General features: G+C 42.1%; 1 protein-coding gene across 2 annotated transcripts in view; it reads left to right on the top strand.

Moving 5' to 3' along the window:
- The first annotated feature begins 3,793 nt into the window (after window positions 1-3,793).
- SNX9 (sorting nexin 9) overlaps window positions 3,794-21,003 on the top strand; it is a 94,371-nt gene continuing 77,161 nt past the window's right edge. Inside the window, exon 1 of one of the 2 annotated variants that reach the window (XM_081032950.1) lies at window positions 3,794-4,068. In XM_081032950.1, the coding sequence (XP_080889076.1) occupies window positions 4,057-4,068 (12 nt within the window). In that variant the 5' untranslated portion in view covers window positions 3,794-4,056. The remainder of the gene's footprint in view (window positions 4,069-21,003) is intronic. The other variant, XM_081032949.1, reaches the window with a different exon arrangement.

Here is a 21,003-nt window from a genome sequence, read left to right as displayed (position 1 = left end):
GTTCCTAGTCTGTTCACCCAGCTGATCTGAGTCCGCTTTCGAGGTTCCTGCAAATCTTTGATAAACTATCATTATTTTTGTACACATTTCCCCCACCTGCTTGAGAGCAGCACCTTCCGGCAAGGGGCTGTTCTTTTAAAAACTCAAGCCCCAAGCAGAATTCTTCTAATGATCAGAATATCTCTAGCAGGAGCTGTTAGCCTGAAGGCCTCAGGAACAATGCAGGCTGGAATAAGATTGGGCCAGAGAGACGGATCATTTCACTGTTACAGTGATTGTCTTGACCTTCACAAAACTGCCTTCAAACCTCTCCCCTAAAATATTTCTAGTTCAAAAATGACATGTTTTGGAGACCTGTGATAAGAGAAGTGGGCTCTTGTCTCTGCTCTGGCCTAATGCGCACCAATAGGTAAGTCATTTACCTACCCTGTAAGGTCCAGTCAGACCAGGGAGTATTGTGCAGTTGAGGTTTATATGCCATTAGGGACAAAGAGAGGAAAACGGGTCTGGGATTTCAAAGGCAATAAGCAATTTACAGGTAGCTGAGTAAGAGGGGAACACAGGTGACAGGCAAATCCCTGCTAGCCATCTCTGAAACAATGGGACATGAGGTGGGGGGTCTAGTTAACAGACCCCGGCTTAGAGACTTTCTATGTGCCACAATATGTTGATTCCCTTCCAGGAGGAGAAGACCTTTCCATCTGAATCTCTTAGGCAGGAAAGGGCATGGGTCAAAGTTTCTCTCTGGGTCTTTTGTTTCTTAATAACCAACTTAAAACCAATATCCCAAGAGGCACACTTTGGGGGGGGGCAAAACCTTGGTCCCCTTCAGTGGTGCTAGGGGCAGGTTGGAGACATGGCAGCCTCTGCTCCTTAACTTACTGTCTGATGGCGGAGGCAGGCAACTGGTCACTCTATAATGAATTACAAACAAATTTCCAAAGGCAAGGAAACCAAGTATGGCGAGAACTTCGATCAACAGAACTTGACTGAAACTGGGAGCAGAGAAGATTTCCCTGAGGAATACTAACTTCTGTGACATTCCAGGAGAGCTCCGAAGGATGAGTGGGAGGTCAGCTGATGTGTGGGGTGGTGGGGGGAAGTGAACAGATGGTGGGGGGGATAGGGGTAATTCAAAGAAACAACATAAGCAATGTAATTTGCAGTGAAATGAAATGAAAATGTGAGGTCTCTTGTTCAAGGCTATTAAGAATGTAAGGTTTTTGAGAGAGAAGCATTAAAGCAAGTGTGGGGTCCCTCTAAGCACTGGACCCTACGCAGGTCACATGCCCAAGAACCTCTCCATGGAACAGAGTATGATGCTCAGGGGTGGGGAGGAAATGAAAGGCCAGTATGGCTCCGGAAGGGTGGTATTAGATGGAGCTGGAGATCAGACTCTCTGAGGATTGCATTGGACTAGAAAACAAAGTTATGGTGTTTTTACTGTCTCAATAATCCAGGCAGTGATTTCACTTTCATTGAATGTTTTTATTGATTTTGCTTAGTCATCATGAATTTGGTGTCTTCCATGGTTACTTCTACAGATGAAACCGAGACTACAGAAATTGTTCAAATCGGAAAAGCTTGGCCTCTGGTCTTTTTGCTTTCTTGGTGTCAGATGCCCAGGTTGATCGGTGGTAACCCCAGGCTTGAGGCAAAACCTCTTGGAAGGTCCAGGGAGCCACTGCTCTGCTTGGTCCCGGATGTTTATTCAGCACTCATTTTACTCAGCCCAGAGTAGAGCACCACTGGCCCACCAGCACCCCATCCAGGCGGTGTCAATTGAGCATGCCAAAAAGCACAGGTCACAGGATCAACCCTGAGTCTGTAGCTCCCTAACAAAACATGGATTGTTGAACTGCTGCACGGGGCTGAAGGCAGCTTTCAAATGTAAATGAAAACGGAAAATTCATTACTTATGCTATTACCCAAGTTCAAATCCTGGCTTTTGCACAGTATAGTTAGGATGTGTTCTTAGTCCAGATATTTATTTAGTTGTTTATTTAAACGTAAACATTTAAAAATAAAGTAATAAACACATTTTCAAAAATTCTGACGATGGCATCTAATGAATCTCCAGGCATTTTCTAGGCATATACAAGGTATTTTCGTATTTTTTTACACAAGTGGATTCTGCTGTTATGTTTATCTTTATTTATGCCTCTTAAAATATTATCCTTTTCTTATGGGCTTCGCAGAATTTCATTTGCCTGATATGCCGTATTGAAACAGTCCTATTAACAAACATATAGGTTGCTTTCTGTTTGGGGTTAGAACAATGCTTAACATCTTGACTCACTTGCGCAAATCTGACAGCACCATACATTCCTAGAAATAGACCTGCTAGGCCCAAGGTTATGGGAATTTTCAATTTTGGTAAGTATTACCAAATCAGCCAAGTTATTTCAGCGAGACTTGATTTCTTCATGTCTGTAAACAATGGACAACAATGACTTTCTCAAAGCTTCCCTATAAGGATTACATGAGATTAAGGCATGTGAAAGTCTAGTCCCGTGTTTCCCTGAAAATAAGACCTCGCTGGACCATCAGCTCTAATGCATCTTTTGGAGCAAAAATTAATAGAAGACCTAGTATTGTATTATGTTAATTACATTATAAAGACCGGGTCCTGTACTAATTTTTGCTGCCAAACATGTATTAGAGCTGATGGTCCAGCTAGGTCTTATTTTGCGGGGAAACAGTATATAGTAATGAAACTGTCAATGAATGGTCATCTCTCGCTTTCCTTTTCCTTCGACTATTTATGAATACTATAATTTGTGACTATAGTTTTAGTTATGAACTCAGCCAACAGAAAATTTACAGAAAATTCTGTAACACCGTATCCACGTCCAACTCCACCGCTGAATGTATAATAACTCTTCCAATCTCTGGAGGTCAAAGGGTATTTTCGACAGAACACAAAATTTGACATTAGTTCTAAATACTGCTTTTCTAGGCTAATAAAGGTGGCTTGGTTTGACAGTTGCCTCTTTCAACCTGTATGTCCCTGATGATAGAAAACAAACTGTACTAGACTGACATACCAACTAAGATGTACCTTCCGGTCACATCTGTCGTAGTGCCGTGGTAATCTTACTGCTCAACTCAAGTCATTCATGTGTGACTAAAACCCGTGTGTCCAACTCGGAAGAAAAACGTTTTGACAAAAACTACGGAAAATTTTAGAGCTCTCATTTCCACTTGCAGAAACTACGCTGTGTCTTCCCCAAACCTCCAGGGCCCTGGGTCATTTGTAAATGCACGAAGCGTGCAGAGGTGCATGTGGCACCTCGGAGGGACCCCTCCACGCGCGCGGACACCCAGGCGTGAGGCCGAGCGTCCGGGAAGGGCCGGCCGGGCCAGGGGGCCAGGGCTGCGCTCGGTGCCGGCGGCTGCTGCTGCTGCGGAGGTAGCGCCGCTTGGACTCCGCGCGGAGCACGCGCGGCCCGACAGCGCTCCGCCTCGGGGCCAGGATCCCGCGGGTCACCGCGCCCGGCCAGGGGGACGCAGACGTGTCACCGGAGCCTCGCGCCTCACGCAGCCCAACCTGAGCCGCCGCGCGCGGCGCGGGCGCGAGGCGCCAGTCGGGACTCGGCTCCCGGGGACGCCCCCCCCACCCCCCCCGCGGCGTCCTCACTGTCCCCACGTCGCGACCCCGACTCCGGCCGCGGCCCGGGACGCGTCCCCGAGCGGCGGAACAAAGGGCGCCCGGCGGCGGCGCGGCCCGGGGCGGAGGCTCCGCGCGGGGGCGGCGAGTGGGCGAGGAGGCCGGGCCGCCGCGGGCCCCGGGCGCGCTTCCGCCGCGCACGCCGCGGTCCATGGGAGGCTGGCCGGCGGGGGCGGGGGCCGCGCAGCCGGGGAGTTTCAGGAACTGGAGGAGCGGGCGGCGGCTGCGCTCGGCCAGCGCCCAGACTCGGGGCCGAGGCGGAGCTGTCGCCGCCGCCGCCGCGCCGGGGCCCAGTCGCGGCCGCCCTCACCCTCGCCTGCCCGCCTGGGGCCGACCGCGCGGCGCGGGAGCGGAGCCGGCCGTCCCGGGCCGCAGGGCCGCCCGCCATGGCCACCAAGGTGAGGGGCGCGCAGCGCAGGCCCGGCGGCGGGCGAGGGGGGTCCGGGCCGGGGACGCGGGCGAAGCGGAGGCGCCGGCTGCGGGCGCTGGGGGGTCGTGGGGCGGGACCCCGGGCGGGAGCGGGGACCCCGGGCGGGAGCGGGGCCTCCGGCACAGTCTGCCGCTGAACGTGCGCGCGGCGGCCGCCGGAAGGCAAAGTCCCCGCAGCGCCCGGCTCGCCCGGAGGAGCCGTCCCGGCCAGCGGTGTCCAGCCCCCGGTGCCCCGCACGTCCGGCCGCGGCCCCGCCCGCCGCCTCCCGCAGGACTCCCCGCGCGCCCCGGGGTCTGGGGACGCGGCCCGCCGGGCGAGCACGCGGCCTTTTAAATCCCCCCGAGCGCTCCCGCCGGGGGAGGGAAAACGCGAATTGACCGCCCCGCGCTTCCCCTTCCTTTCTTACTTGTTTATTTTTCTCTCTTTTGTTTTGTTAGCGTTTCAGTTTGAATGTTATTTCCAGCGTGAATCACATACAAAGAGGGAAATGACTGGGCTTTCAGGAACGCGTTTGCTCGGCCGAGGCCCGGGCCCGACTTACGCGGTGGAACTCGGCCTCCTGCCGGGTGATTGGCCCCGAGCGGGGCTGCGCTTACTTTAGAGTCTTTTTCGTAGAATTGGAGGTCACCCTGCGCTGCCGGCGTCACCCTTCCCTGGGGTGTGTTCCTTAATTCTGGATGTAAACTGGCAAAGCCAGGACCTTTGAATGAAGATTCCGGGAGGCCGTCCTGCGTTTTAAGGAACGCATGGACTTTTGCAAATCGTGCTTTGTCCTGTCACTTTTGTAAAGAGCAGCAGCCTGTTCCATATTTGTGTTTGAACCCTGTGAGCTTTTTTTTGGTTTGTTGAAAGCCTAACGTTTTTGTTGTGGGGTTTTTGTTTTTGGTAGAAAGACTTAGGAAAGTAGTACGAAATGCGAAATCCCTTTAGAAGATCAGATTGTCTGAGACCATTTCAGTCCGTTAAATTTTTTGCTCTAAATTTATGTAGTCGCAGTGTTTAGTTTTTTTTTTTTTTTTAAAGGTTGCTCTTCTCCAGGGGACCTGTTGCCTGCAGTTACTGAAATAATTACCTTCTTGTTAATAGATTATCAGCTATACTCTTCCTTGGTTTTATAAGATGTGATAGAACTTGCTACCTTTTTAATGTATATAACTTTTTGTGGATCCTTTAAAAACAAAACAGAACTCAAGCCAAGATGTCTTAAGGAAATTTGATTTTGAGGTTTGTGGCCACATATTCCAAAAATTACCGGTTACACGGCCTTGTTTTACACTCACCTTGCAACCTTAAAAGCTGTTTGTGGTAGTTATGTTGGTGGTGGTCAGGGCGGTGGTATTTCACACTCTGATCTAATGCATGTTACTGGTACTGTCTTTTAGGTGGCTCCAGGATTAGCAACTAGTGTGGGTATACATGATGAAAAATTTGATAGTTACACCTGCACTTAGTTTTTCCATAAAATCAAAAAGGACAGTTATTGTACTAAACTTGAATTGCACATGTCCTCACTAAACACAAGCCTTAAAGCATGTGTCAGCACTTCCAACTTGATTATCTACACCACTCTGAAGGCAAATTCCAGTAACTCTGGCTGTTAGTTTCTTTTACCTTTCTAATCACTATTCCACATGGGACTCATTTCCTTGTTTACATGGTGGCAAACTACTTCCATTTTTTTAAGAAAGGAGGAGCAAAAGAGCACTTATTAAAAGAGGACCCTCCTCAGAGTTCTGGTTTTCCTACTTCATGGTGATTCTGTGTCAAACCAAAGTCTCATTTTATTTGTTCCCAGAGAAAGTTGTACTTGCTGTTTCCCCTCCAACATCTAGTGGTTTGGGTTTTTCCCTTCCCTTTCTTTAATTGGGTAGTTGGGGAGCATGTACTTTTAGTAACTAATAACATCTAACTTTTTAATAAAATTTTAAGACTCATTTGGTACACAGGCTCTTGCTAGGAGCATTAAGTGATGACAAATAATGCAATATCTGGACATTTTAGGTAGTGTCAGGTTTCCCTTTGAATTTTCCTTTGAAGCCAGAGTATGGCTTCTGTTTTAGGTATGATTTTCTTATGTATTTTTCTTACATGTTTTCTTGAAGATACAGTTATCTTTGAACTATCGTGATTTTTAAAAAACTCCTCTGGCATACTCACCTTTTAGAAGAAAACTCAATTCTTCACTGCCAAGAAAAGTTAATCAGTAACTGCATATTTTAAAGGGATTATCTGTTCTTTGATCCTAATCCCTAACCCAGTAGAAAGTGAATTCAGTTTTGAGTGCATGTCGCTAAATTGAGTCGAGTTTCATTTAACAAATACAGGGAAAGGCTAATATGAATGTGTAAAGTCTTAACTTCTGTTAGAAGACTCAACAGGTTGATTTTGACACAGTCATATGGTGAATTTAGAGTAAATTTTTATTTATTAAATCTTGGGGAAAAATTTTTTTACCCATAACATATCAAAAGGGACATAAAGAAAATCATTAGGAAATTAATCGAATCATAGCTACTATATAATTTAGATGTAATAGCCATGTCAAAGTTAACCTTTGGTAACTAATTTGGGTCCTTTTGTGATTACATATAGTTTTAGGAATAATCATTACAACAAGATTTTAGGAGTCCCTGGTGCCTTTAATAAAACACAACATCTCTTTCCAGCTCTAGTGTCTAAAGTTATACGTTTGTGTTATATTATAATTAAGTAGATGTGGAATGTTGAAATACTACTAGGAAATGAGTGAATTGCGCAGGACTGTTCTATGATAAACTTAGAACAGTTCGGAAAGCATACTTTGTACTCTCTCCTGAGCAAAAATCTCTTGAACTGAAAAAAAGAATAAAATACCAGAAATATCTTTCTAAAGAGCCTTAGGATTAAAGTTGGTTTTGATAGTTGTTTTTAAAAAGTGTGGAAAATGCTAACCATTCAATTTTGTATAATAGTTATATTTTCTAAAGTTTCTTAATAAGTAGAATGTCTGGACAGTTTTTGTATAGTCTCAAAGAAAAATTCTATGACAGTAAGAAGGTAAACCAATTTCTTAATAAAGAAGGAATAGATTAGAAAGCATAAAAATTTTGCAGAGTTTTCTACTGCACCGTTTGTATATTGACCATCTGAAAATTATAGTTTTACTTTGCCCTCCTAACACTTTGTAGTTTACTTTGCATATGCGGTTCCTTTTTTTTCTGGAATGCTGTTTGTTCTCTGTCCTCTGACCCCAGTACCTTCTTTTTACCCATGTCGCAGCTCAAAGCATCACTTCCCCTAGAAAGCATCCCTGACCTCCCCGACCTTTGTTACAGGGTCCTGACTGCCATTGTAGGTTTGTTTCTGCAACTGGGGGCTGTCTCCTTTAGGTTGCTGTCAGCGCCAGGAATCTGGGACTGTGTGTGTTTGCTTTGCATTCTCTGTCCAGCCCAGAACCAAAGCTCTTGATAAGCTGTTATTACATGAATGAATGTTAAATTTTCTTGCCTCAGTTCTTCCCTCTCCACTTTGAAAGAGCAAAAAGATATTCCAGTGAGATAAGTAACTGTTAAAGAAAATTCTTTAGTTCTAGCTGTAAACTTTTGTTTAATTGTGTGTTTTAGTAAATTTTGTTTTAAGTATACATGCACAAAGGAAAATACACATCTACAGCTTAGTAGCAATTTATTTTTAAATATAATAACTCAGGTTTACTAATGATCATGTTACCAGAGGGGGGTGCCATTCTTGGCGCAATGCTCAAGCTTGGTTTCCACACCAGGGGTGGAACTGGCGGTGTCCGGGCTAGGTTCCCACACCAGGAGTTGAACCTGGACCTCGGGGAGGAAAACTAGGAATCCTGGCTACTATGTTACCGGGGGTTGGGCCCTCCTCAGCGCAGTGTCCAGCTTCTTGGCATCTCAAGGAAAGAATTGAAGAAGATACTGAGGTAAAGTGGTGAAAGAGCAGTTTATTAGAAGAAAAGGTACACTCCAAAGAGGTAGAAGTGGGCCCGAGCAGAAGGCATTGGCTCAAGGGCATCATTATTAGAAGAGAAAGTACACTCCAAAGGGATAGGAGTAGGCCTGAGCAAAAGCATGGCTCTGAATGGCGAGGACTTGGAGTTTTTATCCCTTTTTCCTCTAGAATGGGCTGTTCCTCTCTGGGCGTGGGACCATTTGACGGACACCTGTGATTGACAAAGGGCTATTACCTCATCTTCTTAGACTGCGCATGTTCCTTCCCAGAATTCAGTCTGTTATAATGATATTAATGAACTTCTGGGCGTACGCATGATGTTATAATGAGGGTATACTGAGGCCCAGGTGAAATGAAGGTCGTTGTGGCCTTTACTGCGCAAGTATGAGTGACCGGTTTAATCTAGTTGGGTATTTTGTACCCATTTGTTTCCTCATAGGGATGGATAATTACAATGAAAAGGGGACGTTTTGGGCAGACGGGAGACCTTTTGGGCGGTCACATTCTGTGGGTTGTGTTGGACGTGCAGGAATGCAGTGACCCCATGCCTGTCTCTAACCGCCTGCCTGTCTTCCCCTTGAGAGACGTGATCCCCATAGAATCTATATGGGAAGTTGAAGGACAGGAGGTCTTTCCTTCTGTATCGGCTTCCTACAGGGGCATAGAGCTGTCCCTACCTATTGGGGATTTACAGAGCTCTCGTCCTATCTGATCTTAGACGAGTGGAAGGGGTCTGAGATCTGCCAGGAAGACCGTGTTCTGACTTCTTTGGTTGGGACTGGTAATCTTGCTGGCGTGTCATCTGTATCCCCAGGGCCCCTGAATGAGGGAAAATAGATTTTAATAATAAATTTTAAAATGTTGGCTTGATGAGCAGAGCTCAAAGCTATGGATGTGGGGTGGCTACAGGATGGAAAATCCGTCAACTCTATGGAGCCTGTGGCCATTCACCCAGTCATTCAGGTGGCGTTAATTGTCCAGGAACTGGGCCCAGAATGGGTGGGAAAGAACGCGAGGCTTCAGTGATTATAATCAACAAGTCTAAATAAACTGATTTACAAAATAATTAAGAAGCAGGGTGGTAGGGGCTAAGAAACTGGGGAAAAGGAAACATAAGGAAAAGTAAACTCAAAATCCCTATAGGAAAGAAAACTTAAAAGTTTTTCAGTGGGAGGGGGAGGGGGCTACTCTCTTGGCCTGTATCAATTACATGAGAAACTGGTTCTTATGTTTTAAGGTGACTGGAACAATCTTCATACTTCGGAGACTTTGAAAAGATTTATCTTAACCCATGAGTTGTTAAAAGTGTCTTTAATTTTTTAAAGTATAGGGTTTTTCTATTTATCTTTTTGTTAATGATTTCTAACTTAATTGCATCGTGATCAGGGAATTTGATTGTTACTGATACTATACCTGAAAATTTGTTGAGGTTAACTTTGTGCCAAGCATATAGTCAGAAATGTTCCACGTGTGCATATATATATACACACACATATATGTATGTGTTCCCCAATTGATATGTGTGTGTTTTCATCAGACTGAACTTACTAATTACTTTGTTCACACCTGTATCCTTACTGACTACTTGATGTGGTGTATCTAACATATCTTTTGTCTGCTTGAAGGACATGGTAAAATGGTGGATTTAAAAAAAGATCTCTGAGTTTAGAATTAGCATTGTCTTCCACGTGACTTGAACTTTTTATCATTATGAAGTGACGCTCTTTGTAGTATATTTTTTCTTAAAGACCATTTTGTCTAAAGTTAATGTGGTTTCACTAGCTTTCTTTTGGTAAATATTTATCGGCTATATAAAAGTCTGTAGCTGAATTTTACCTTTTTAATCTGGCTTTGTGGCTAGAGAATTTTCTGTGCTTTTATTTGTGTTTACTGATGTGTTTGGGTTCCTGACTACCATCTTGTAGACTGATTGAGGATCCCTCCTCCCCTCTTACTTCTTTCCCACCTCCCTCAACTTTTTGGAAAGTTTATTCTGTATGTTACTGCTGAGTTTATTCAATGTTACTGCTGAGAAGTTAGCCATCTAATATTGTTCCTTTATAGACGATCTGACTCTTCCCTCTGTCTGTTTTTAAGACCTTCTCTGTGTCTTTAGTATTTTGCAGCTTCACTGTAGTGTTTCCATGTGTGGATTTTATTTATTAATACATAGCTTGGGATTTAACAGGTGTCTTGGGTCCTTCAGTAGCTCTAGAGCAGTGCAATTCAGTAAAACTTGCTGTGATGGTGTACATGTTTTACATCTCTGCAGCCCCACATGGTGTCACCTGCCACGTGTGGCTGACGAGAATTTGAAATGTGGTTAGTGTGACTGAGGAACTGTTTTTAGTTTTAATTTAAATAGCCACATGTGCTTAATGGTTACTGTACTGGGGAGTACAGCTGCAGAAAATTCTCAGCGATTATTATTTCATGAATATTGTGTCTTCCCATTCTCTCTTTCTGGAACTCTAATTAGCATGAAAAGGTCCAACAGACATCTAACTTCCTGACTTAACCTGTCATGTTTTGTTTCTGTGCTGCATTCTGGATAATTTCTTTGGCTCTTATGTTCAGTTCACTATTCTTTTTTCAGTTGGGCCTAATCTGCTCTTTTGTCCATACCTTTAATTTTTAATTATATTTTAGTTTTAGAAATTATATTTGGTTCTATTTAAAATCTACTTGGTCATTCTTTATAGTCTCTCATTCTTTCCTTATATTTTAAGCTTCTCTTAAGCATTATAAAACTTATAGTTTGTGTCTGTTAATTCTACTGTCTGAAGTCTAATTAGGCCATCTATTTCTGCTCATTCTCACTCATGGTGCTTTGTTTTCTTGTGTTTTTATTTTTTGTTTTTTTTCTGTGAGTTGCTCATCTTTCTTGGAACTTCATCGGAGAGAATTTTGATACCTAAATTGAAGTTATGGTCCTCCAGAGAGAATTTATCATTGCTTATACCAGTCTCCTGAAGACACATCCTTGGGGTTACTCTGACTTTAATTCCTGGCTTAATGTTTTTCCAGCTATACTGGGTAGCATAAATTTGGAGCTCAGGGGAAGTTTTCCCCTCTTGCCCTGCTCTGTCAGTGATGATAAGTTTCCTTGCTGTTGAGGTCTCTCATGTTGAGGTCCTTTTGGGGTCCCAGCTTCTGGCTCAGTACAGAAGTCCTGTCCTCCCCTGGTACAGTCCAGTTTTCAGAGCACAGACCCAAACTTACGGTTTCCAGGGTTTGGAGGAGACTTCTGGGGTGGAATCCTGCCTCAGCACATGTTTTTTCCCCAAGGTTTCTGCTCTCATTTCCTCTGTGATCTCTCCAGATCCTTTCCTTTTGTGCTGACTCAGCAATCTGTTTTAAAAGGTATTTATTTTTTTGCTTTTACTATTTTATTCAGCACTTAAGTGTTTCAGTCTGGAGGCGGTTGGGATATCAGCCTGCCGTGTTTGCCAGAACAAAATCCAAGTCAGAGCAGCTTTGTAACAGACTGAAGTGAAGGAATGGCGTATGTGCACACAAAGTGTTCAGCTATTCTTGGGAGGGAAAAAGATGAAGCAAAAGCAAAATCGTTAAGCATTTTAGTTGAAACAAAATGTTAAATCAAGAATCAAAATAATGGACTGTGAGCATTTTACTTTCCAATTGGTACTTCTTTTCTCATCCTTCCCTCCCCCCGTATTATAAAAACTCATGATAGATTTAACCCATTTATTCATTTTTAGGTATTGTAAGTACAGTGCTTATAAGGATGTTATTCAGTATGACTCAATTCTTCTGAGCTATTTTTAGCATCTGAAAATCGAGTAATGTGGTCCTAGGTCCTATTACCTGTCGAGACAGGACCCAAAAGTCACCTGCTGTGGCTGTTCATTAAGTCAGCGACATAGAACTTTAGGGCTGAGTTAATGAGAATGAAAAATGCTGCTTTCTTCTGGGAACTGTTACCTGTGGTCGTTCACGGATTCCTTCATTTGAACTCAGATGAGCTCAGGGCCAGGTCCTTGGCTCCACGATGCGATGTCATCTGAAAGGCCTTGTCTTTGTCCTCAAATAGTATGTCCCCCAAGCTGTAGTGCCTGAGAGGGTGCAGGCTTTCTGCCGGGCTGGGGTGGGAGGAGTGTGGGTCCTCCGTGGGGCTCCTGCCTGGCCTTCTCGAGGCAGCAAGGCTTTCAGAGGAGCTAAGTCTTGAAATCGTTTTTCTTTACTTTTTTGAGTGAATTTTAATCCTTATTTTATCATATCAGTCGTTTTTAAAATACGTACTAGTAAGTACATTTTGAGAGTCTGCAAGTCCAGTGTTGGTTTTGTAGGGTCCCAGATACTGAGTTCAGCAGACATTCCAATAGCTTCTGTGTGCCTTTTTTGTGTTGGAAGTAGGGGTAAAATTTGGGTCCTTGTTTAAATGTGCTATTTAAAATGTACCAGTTAAATGCCAGTTTAAATGTATTTTCTAATGCAAATTCACAAAAGAGGGCTTCAAAATGTAGACGATGGGTCTTAATAGTAGTTGTTTGTCTTGAGGTGGCTGCGCTTATTTAGCAACTTCTTTTTCATCTTTCAGCCTGTTTTATATTCTCAAGATTTGGAGTAATGAATATTGATTGATTGTGTAATAAGGAAGAAAACAAGTTCCATTTTTTTTAAATTTAAAAACGTTCTGTCATTAACCAGGCCTCTAAAGCAGATTCCCAAACTTACCCACCTTTGGTTCATTTGTTTTGAATTATACTAAGATGAGAAAAATGTTTTTAATGCTTATAAGTAGTAAGTGGCATGTCAATAGAAAAATGCATTCAGGATTACACATAGAAATTTATTTTACTTTCTTAAGCACTATATGTTCATACTTCTTCCAAAGGAGAAAAAGTATGTCTTTTTAACTTTTAAAAATAAATAAAAAATTACTGAACAAACATCACTAAACCTGAAAGTCTTAAAAATTACTGTTTTCTAAATACATTTGTAGTTTTACCCGCTCTCCACAGCCGTCCTCTCAGAAGCTGAGAGGAAGCTGAGCAAGCAGCCAGTCCTTTTGGGTCAGCCGCGGATTTTTATCACTTCTGTAGGAGCCATCTTCATAAGCTTTTAGTCAAGAGTTAAGATGTTTACAGCCCTTTTGTTGATGTGTCAGACTTTGTGCTGTGATTGCTGTTACCAGTAAGTAAAACATATTCAATGTTCTTATAACCAAAAAAACCCAAAAAGCTAGAAAATCAGTAGCCGTTCGAGCAGTAAGATTTGTAGTTACTTTAGATTGATCCATCTTAATCATTTAAAGCCAACGTAATATCAAAAAATATGGAGATTGTTTCTTAAAATTCAGATAGTTAAAGCTACTTCTGGTTCTAGTCTTTACTACTGTGTCTATACTATTTTAAAACCCATTCCCATTTTTGATAAGTAAAAACATCTCATGCCCTTCCTGTAGTCTGTATTACAAAAGTGGTAGGTTGTGTTCTCTGAAATGCGAGTACGGATTACACATTTTCCCCCAAACTCCCCTCCTCTGACTCGTTAGGAATGTCTGCTAATAAAGGTTATGATAATGGGAATAAGCTTCCGTCTAAGAGAGAAGTTGGACTCTTACTAATGTAGTGACGATCGCGTGTTCTGAGTTTTGGGCATTAATGGTTGAGCTGTGGTACCCTAGCTGCATCCCAGCCCCCCATCCTGGGAGCTTGTTAAACCACAGTTTGCTGGGCTCCACACCCAGAGTTTCTGATTCAGGAGATAGAACCCGGAACATGTATTTCTGCAGTTCTTCGGCTGATGCTCCTGGTCTGGGGACCAGAATATGGAAAACAAAAAGTAGGAACCTGGATTCTGCCCTTCGTTCATCCCTGGAATCTGTGGACTATGAAGTGAGTGGGTACTAGCACGCTGCATGCAGTGAGTATTGTTTTCTTGCTTAAAGGACTCTTCATTCTGAGTTCAATTTCAAGTGACACTGAAAATCAAAAGATTGATAAAGTATTCTCTCAAGTAAAAGCTGTTAGTGTCTCATCCACTTGTGATTTTCAGTAACTTTTCAGTGTTGTATTGATTCGTCATTTGTAGCACGTACAAAATGACTTAGCACTATTAGGGTCTGATTATTCTTGTGCTGAGGTGACTGTGATGCTTATTGCTTTTCCTGTTGCTTTTTAGTTAGCCAGAAAATATGCCACATAATTTTGTATATCGTCATAGTTTACAGTTATCACTGCGTATTGATTTGCATTGTGTAATATGTTTCTAAAGTGGTTGTGTAATAACAGTTTTTAATTCACTAGGGGGGTTATTATATAAAAGAACCTTGTTTTTAAATTATTTTGTAATTTAGATATTTTGTTCCTTCAGAAGAAATTGTTGAGCACCTACTGTGGGCCAGAAACTGTTGAAGCATTAAGGACACAGAGTTAAAGAAAATTTTAAAATCCTTGCACTCAGACAGAAATCCTTGCTGTTGTGGACCTTGCATGTGAGTGGAGGAGAGGGCGAGAAATAAGGTCAATAAGGAGAAAAACACAGCTGGGGAGAGGAGAGAAGGTGGTAAGACTGTGTGTGCGTGCCTGCATGCAGCGTGACATGCGTGGCCAAGGAAGCCTCCCAGGGACGGGGACCCTCAGGTCATGAGGGGCGGGAGGTGGCATTCGAATAGCCAAGGAAACAGTGTTGCCCTCAGGCAGGAGCATGCCTGCACGTCTGTCCTTCCGTCCGCCCATCCCTGTAAGCCGGTATCAGTGTGGCCTGAGCCCACAGGAAGAGCAGCACAGTCGCTCAGGTCGTAAGAAGTTAGGGGTGATGGTGAGTACTTCCGCGTTTATTGAGTGAGATGCAAAACCATGGAGGGTTTTCAACAGACCTAAACTGACCTGTTGCTTTCTTTTTTTTTTTTCTTTTTTAAGAGTTGATCTTGCCTCTGAGGGTCATAGCTAACTGTGGGGAGGCAGGGCTCTGTTCACTTTTATATCGGCTTCAGTCTTAACTTCATCCCTTCTTTGCAACGTAATTGATTTATCTAAAGTCACACTAGGAAAATCCTGTGCTCCATTCAAGCCTGTCACTTCGAGAGCTACAAAAGGATTGATAGACTGTCCTTTTATATATGAGGAATATCCCAGTCAAGTCAGTTGAAAATAGTTTTTAAATGAAATTTTCTTTTTTTCACTTGTTTAAATGCAATTTAAAAAATCTCTCACACTGAGTTTTAGATTCTGATAGAAAATTTCAGATCATATCTCCTGACATACTGAAAGTGGGTGCATACACCTATCAGACTCATTTGCTCCTTTGAGCTATAAAATAGTTGGTTGATGAATGGTGTTCACCCAGACGGTAAGTAAAATATTTCCAGAATGGCAGATTTTAACCAGCCATAAAAATATTTATAACCAATGACAAACGACTACATTCCTCTTCTAATTGGAATTAGTGCTTGCTGAAGCAGCTTCTTGTATAAACTTTCTGAAGCCTCAGCAATTTGAGAACAGTGGTGTAAGAAAGCAACTGAAACACCAAGAATTGGGTCACAATGTTCTCATGGGCTTTAGAAGAAATGCTATCACCCTGGCGTAGGATTTTGAGATTCGATGAATCTTTATTCTTTTCCTGGTTTCATTGTAGTTTTTTATATGAAATATGTTTCTGAAATTTTATATGATTTGTGGTTAAAACCTCCATGACGGTGAGTTTTCAAGATACTGTTTAAACAGTTTGGCATGATTCAATATTTTTTATTTTAACAGTTTATTTATAAAAATTCCAAATACAGACAAAAGTAAGATGGTACAATTAGACCCCTGTGTATACATCACCAGTCTCAACATTTACCAAATCCTGGCCAATTTTATTTCCTCTAAACTTCCTCTCCCATTTTCCCTTCATTATTTTGAAGGAATTATTTAATGATAAATATTTCAGTATGTACCCATAAAAATAAAACTTTTTAATATTATTTAATATCCAGGCATTATTTAACGATAAATATTATTAAGTGATAAATCACTACATACCCATAAAAATAAGACTTTTAAGAACACATTATTTAATGATAAATATTTCATAAGTATATACTCCTAAAAATAAGACTTCTAAAAACACATAACAGTAATTACTGTTACCCCACCTAAAAATTATGAATAAACCCTTAAATCTTGAAAGATCCAGTCTGCTGAAACCTATGTAACTTTACTAACAGTTGTCACCCCAACAAACTTTAATTAAAAAGAAATTTATTGGGGTGATACTGGTTAATAAAATTATACAGGAAAAAAAATGTCCAGTCTGATAGTGTATAACATATTCATAAATTAATAGCTTGCTGTATTTGTTGCTTGATATGCATTAAGATAAGAAAAGTGCCATCCAGTTTAGAGGCTTAGGTGATATACTTAAAAATTATTATTTATTGGCATTTGTTCATTTAAAATAAATTTTGCCGTAGGTAGTGTGACTATAGCTAACATACCCAAAGGTTTTAGGGTATGTTTGTGTGTTCCTTTCCTCTTGTTGAATCGCTGCACTTAACAAAATCCTCAGCAGACAAGGCCCTTGTAAGCCTTTCTGGACAGTTTATGTGGTGCTCGCAGTAGGAGGGCGCTTAGATCTAGAGGTGAGGAGAATGGGGTTGTATATGTCTTTTATTACATTGCAGGTGGCAATGACATGGCCTAACCTTTCACATCCAGGTGGTACCTGTTGGTTAGAAAGTTGATGAAAATGAAGATTAAAAAGGAAATACTAACCATCGTGTTTCAACTTAAAATTCATAAATACGCATTTATTCAACAATCCTTGAATAGAAAACCAAGGTTTTTTCTTTGAGTATGTACCTCTGATGGAATTCTAAGTGATCCATCGTGGATAATCTCATAATGCATTGCCTGTGATTTCAATTTTTAGTTTCTTTTAAAGAATTTAAAAACAACTTCAAAGCATTGTAAATACAGAATCCTAGATTTTTAAAAATTGCTATTTCCCATTTGTCTTAACTGTTGTCTCAACTGCACTTACTCTGACAGTAAACAGGGCAGTGGCGCTTCCTTGCTTATTTTCGCATCCTGGTGGAGTCATCCGTGGCAGCTATTCAGCAGGTGATTTCCTAGGGGCGCTCGGTTAATCCCACTTCACCTTTCTTCTTTTACTTGGTTTTCCCTTTTTGTAGAATTGACTAGTTTACAGCAAGGATCAGCTGCAGAGACAGAGAGGATGCTGGCAAAAGTCTGGTCAGAGGTCCATTTCCTGCCGCATAGAAGGGGTCCGGTTGGGAGCCCTCCAAGGCGCTCTTCTGGCTTTTCATCTTCACATGTAATGAATTCCTCATTCTGTAATCTTTTCCCGTCTCTTGGTTGCTCTTTAGTCGAAATCTCTTCATTTGATCAAGTTTGATTCATTCTTCTGTTTTTGGTATGAAAAACTTTTAGCTCTTCAAATTATGTTTTATTTTGCTGACTTAATTCTCTTTGACAGTCCTTTTTACTATGACTCGAACCTTACACTTATGATACAATAAAAACCAGCTGTAGTCCTGTTGTGAGTTTTATATTAGTTGTATGATGATTCTAGAAGAGAAATTGGCCTAAAGAGGAACCACTGATAAAGATAAATCATAGATAAGAGCACTGGCCTTCGTCCAGTATTCAGTGTAAGGCAGACACCGCATTCCTCATGTAACCCAGTTGTGTGTCTTTATGTAGATGGCCTGAAGGAGAAGAATCACTTTAAGTAGTTTAAAGATCACATTGCACTTAAGTATACTGGTATTCTTTAAATACTTTAACGTGAAGTGTTTAAATTCTTCAAATAGGCCCAGCGGGACTGGAAGGTCATCTGGTTTAATCCCGCCATTTTTCATGTGTGAAAGCTGAGGCCTAGAAAATAAATATCCGGTGCTTTTTACCTTATATAAATTCAGGGTTATGATGGGGACCCTGAGTTGTTAGGAAAAGACTGTTTCATGTGTTTTGTCCAGTTTTCTAGCTGTGTATGGTAAGAGGGCAAGTGTAGTACTAGTTACCCCATCGTGAGTTCTCTGCTATTTGATTTTGATTAGTTATTTTAACTACTGGATTTTAATGTGTCACTTACTCATTTCATATACTAGTTTTTCTCTTCTCTTTTTGTTTTATTGGGTCTGTACGAGGGTTTCCAGGTGGGAATTCCCGCCCATTCTCAGGAATGTTTTTTGCTTTCCCGTTCCCGAATCCCGAAAAAAGTTGGTCGGGAAATCGGGAATATCAGCTCCTTGATCGTGGCTGGTAGTATCGGCCGTCACTTTGTGGAAACGATTCATCGTGGAAAACAGAAAACAATTTATATCTTGGGATTCGGGAACGGGAAAGTGAAAAAAAATTCCTGAGAACGGGCGGGAATTCCCACCTGGAAACCCTAGTCTGTACTATAGCCTCTTCATTTCCACCTTTTAATAGTTTTATCCTTATAAGGCCTCAGTTGATTCAGGTTATAGGAGGAAATACTATACTGAGTTTTGGGACACAGATTTGGGTTTGCCATTTTGCGTATGTTTAGTGTTTCACAGTTTATCCACAAGGTCCCCGAACAGCAATGAAGCCTGCACTATAGCTTGGGTCCCCTTTCCTGTACCTTTCCCTAGCACACAAGGGAGCCCTCTGAGAATCTTTGTATTGTTTGAGAAATACAGATTTAGGGGAAACTGCAGTCCCTGTGAGGAACTTAAGGTACTGAGTATAATAGAATTTTTTTCTTTAACTTTTTTTATTTAAGTGTGTTTTTCCAGGACCCATCAGCTCCAAGTTAAGTAGTTGTTTCAATCTAGTTGTGGAGAGCGCAGCTCACTGGCCCATGTGGGGATCGAACCGGGACCCTGTTGTTAAGAGCTCGCGCTCTAACCAACTGAGCTAACCAGCCGCCCCTATAATGGAATATTTTGACAGGTTCTTTTGTGAGGACTAGTTCTCTTAAATTTTATGAGATAATGTGTTTTTTTCTAAATGGAATTGTTTGAGTGTTCAATCCAATCTGTAGTAAAGGGCTATAGTACTTGCCAGTGATGGTTAGTGTAAAACAAAAGGGACTAGTAGCTAAAACAATTATTTTACAGGACAGTTTCATCTGGAGAAAGTTTTCAACGTAATAGGGCAAATAAATGTTTCAAGGTACTTTGTGCCATTTTGGAAATTATGCCGAGTTTGTATTAAAATGATGGTTGAAAATGTTGAAAATTTTAACATGGTCCTTGACTATTGATTTTTGTGTGTGGTCTTAAAGTGCTAAAAATCAAGTATTGTCTTTCTGTATTTCTGAAGTCATGGTATGTTTCAGGTGCCCTTTTTTAAGCGAGCAGAGTACATTTGGGACAAGTTCATTTATAATTTCTCCCAAAAAATTCCCTTGGGATTGTGCATGAACTGCAGTGTGTTTACAGACCGCTGTATGGACCTGTACCGTGTTTTCAGAACGTGGTGTGAGTTACTGATAGGCTTTCTTCGTTCTTCATAAGGTTCCTCATGCTTTTGTTTTCTCTTCTGCTTTGTGTTTTGTTTCTGTTGTTGTTACCGGTAATATCCTCCCAATTATTTATCAAGTTTACAGAGCAACTTAATTTTTGCCAGTTTATTTTAAAATTGGTCTAGTTAATCGTTATTCTAATATGTTTTTCTAGTAACATAGGGGTGAGACAGGTTAGTTAGTATGTTAGTATGTTGCTAGGTAGACAGGGGTGGGGTCCGTTGTGGAATAAACAAAAGGCAGCCATATGCTGAAACTCCAGGTTCTGGAATGTCTGCTTCACTTCGGGACAAAGATGTGAGAACACACCTTAAGGTTAATAAGTTATCTCAGATCCCTTCTGGCCAGACAAAGGAGCAGATGTGATAGGTAGGAATGGGCTGGTTCATTGATCCCTTCAGGATGAGCAAACAGGACAGACCTGATGGATGCATTCCATTAGGAGGCTCCAGCTCCTTCCCCCAGCAGGTATACCCGAGGGAAGGTATAAAAGTCAGAGCTTCTGCCTCAGTCACTGGGCACCCCCACTCGGGACCTCCTCCCGCTCGGGAGCTCTGACCCTTTGCGTTTAATAAACTACCCTCTTTTGCAACTCCTCGCCTCTCCTGGGTCCTTGTTTCCATTGTTCGTTCTCACGAGACATGATCGAGGCATTCACTCACTCACTGAAAAGTCCCCTACATCATTTAGGGACTCACAGAGACATATTCCTTCATCAGGGTGAGGGGTTCCCTGTGGACCATCATCATCAGCATTGCTGGATCATCCCTTCCTACATACACTAAGGTGGTGTGTGTGTGGGGGGGGTGTTGGTGGTTGACCCCCCCCCACAGGTGGGTCTGGTTCTTGAGTGATCTGGTGAAGTAGCAGATTCCAGAACCAGGTTTTTGTGGGAAGAAGTAGTAACCTGGGCACTCATCTCTTTCCCTTGAGTCCCTGGGTGGACTGGGGAGAGGCGGTTGTGCAGCTTTTAGCACATGCAGTGTGTGTGTGTGTGTGTGTATGTAATGTTCAAAAAACCCAACAGTCATGGTAGCTAACATTTATTTACTGGGCCCTTTGTGCCAGTTACTATTCTAAGTGCTTTGTATTTATGCCTTCATTTATCATGTGGGTCACAAGGCACATTCTGTTATCTTATTCTTGAGGAATTTCGTTGAGACTTGAAGGAATTCGGCCTAGTTGAACCTGCATGGTCTGGCTCCAAAGCCAGCTCAATCGCTGTGTTGTCAATAATTACATTTCCTCCCCTTTTTGTGGGCGAATGAAAAGCATTGTCAATATACAGTACTGGGGGGCAAGGGTGGGATGGGGGTGCAAACAGACACTATTACTTTAGAGTGTATAAGCTTCCTACCAGCTGTCTGGGCTTTAGGGTACTATTTGCTTTATATATAAATATATATATATAGCCAATGCGCATTTCCTTTTACAATCGGGAAAACAATAAAGCTGTTTTAATTTGGCATGGATGTGA

This window comes from Rhinolophus hipposideros, assembly GCF_964194185.1.
Source record: "Rhinolophus hipposideros genome assembly, chromosome: 3".
Classification (NCBI taxonomy): domain Eukaryota; kingdom Metazoa; phylum Chordata; class Mammalia; order Chiroptera; family Rhinolophidae; genus Rhinolophus; species Rhinolophus hipposideros.
The sequence above is the reverse complement of the archived record's forward strand: the minus strand, read 5'-3'. Positions and strand labels throughout refer to the sequence as shown.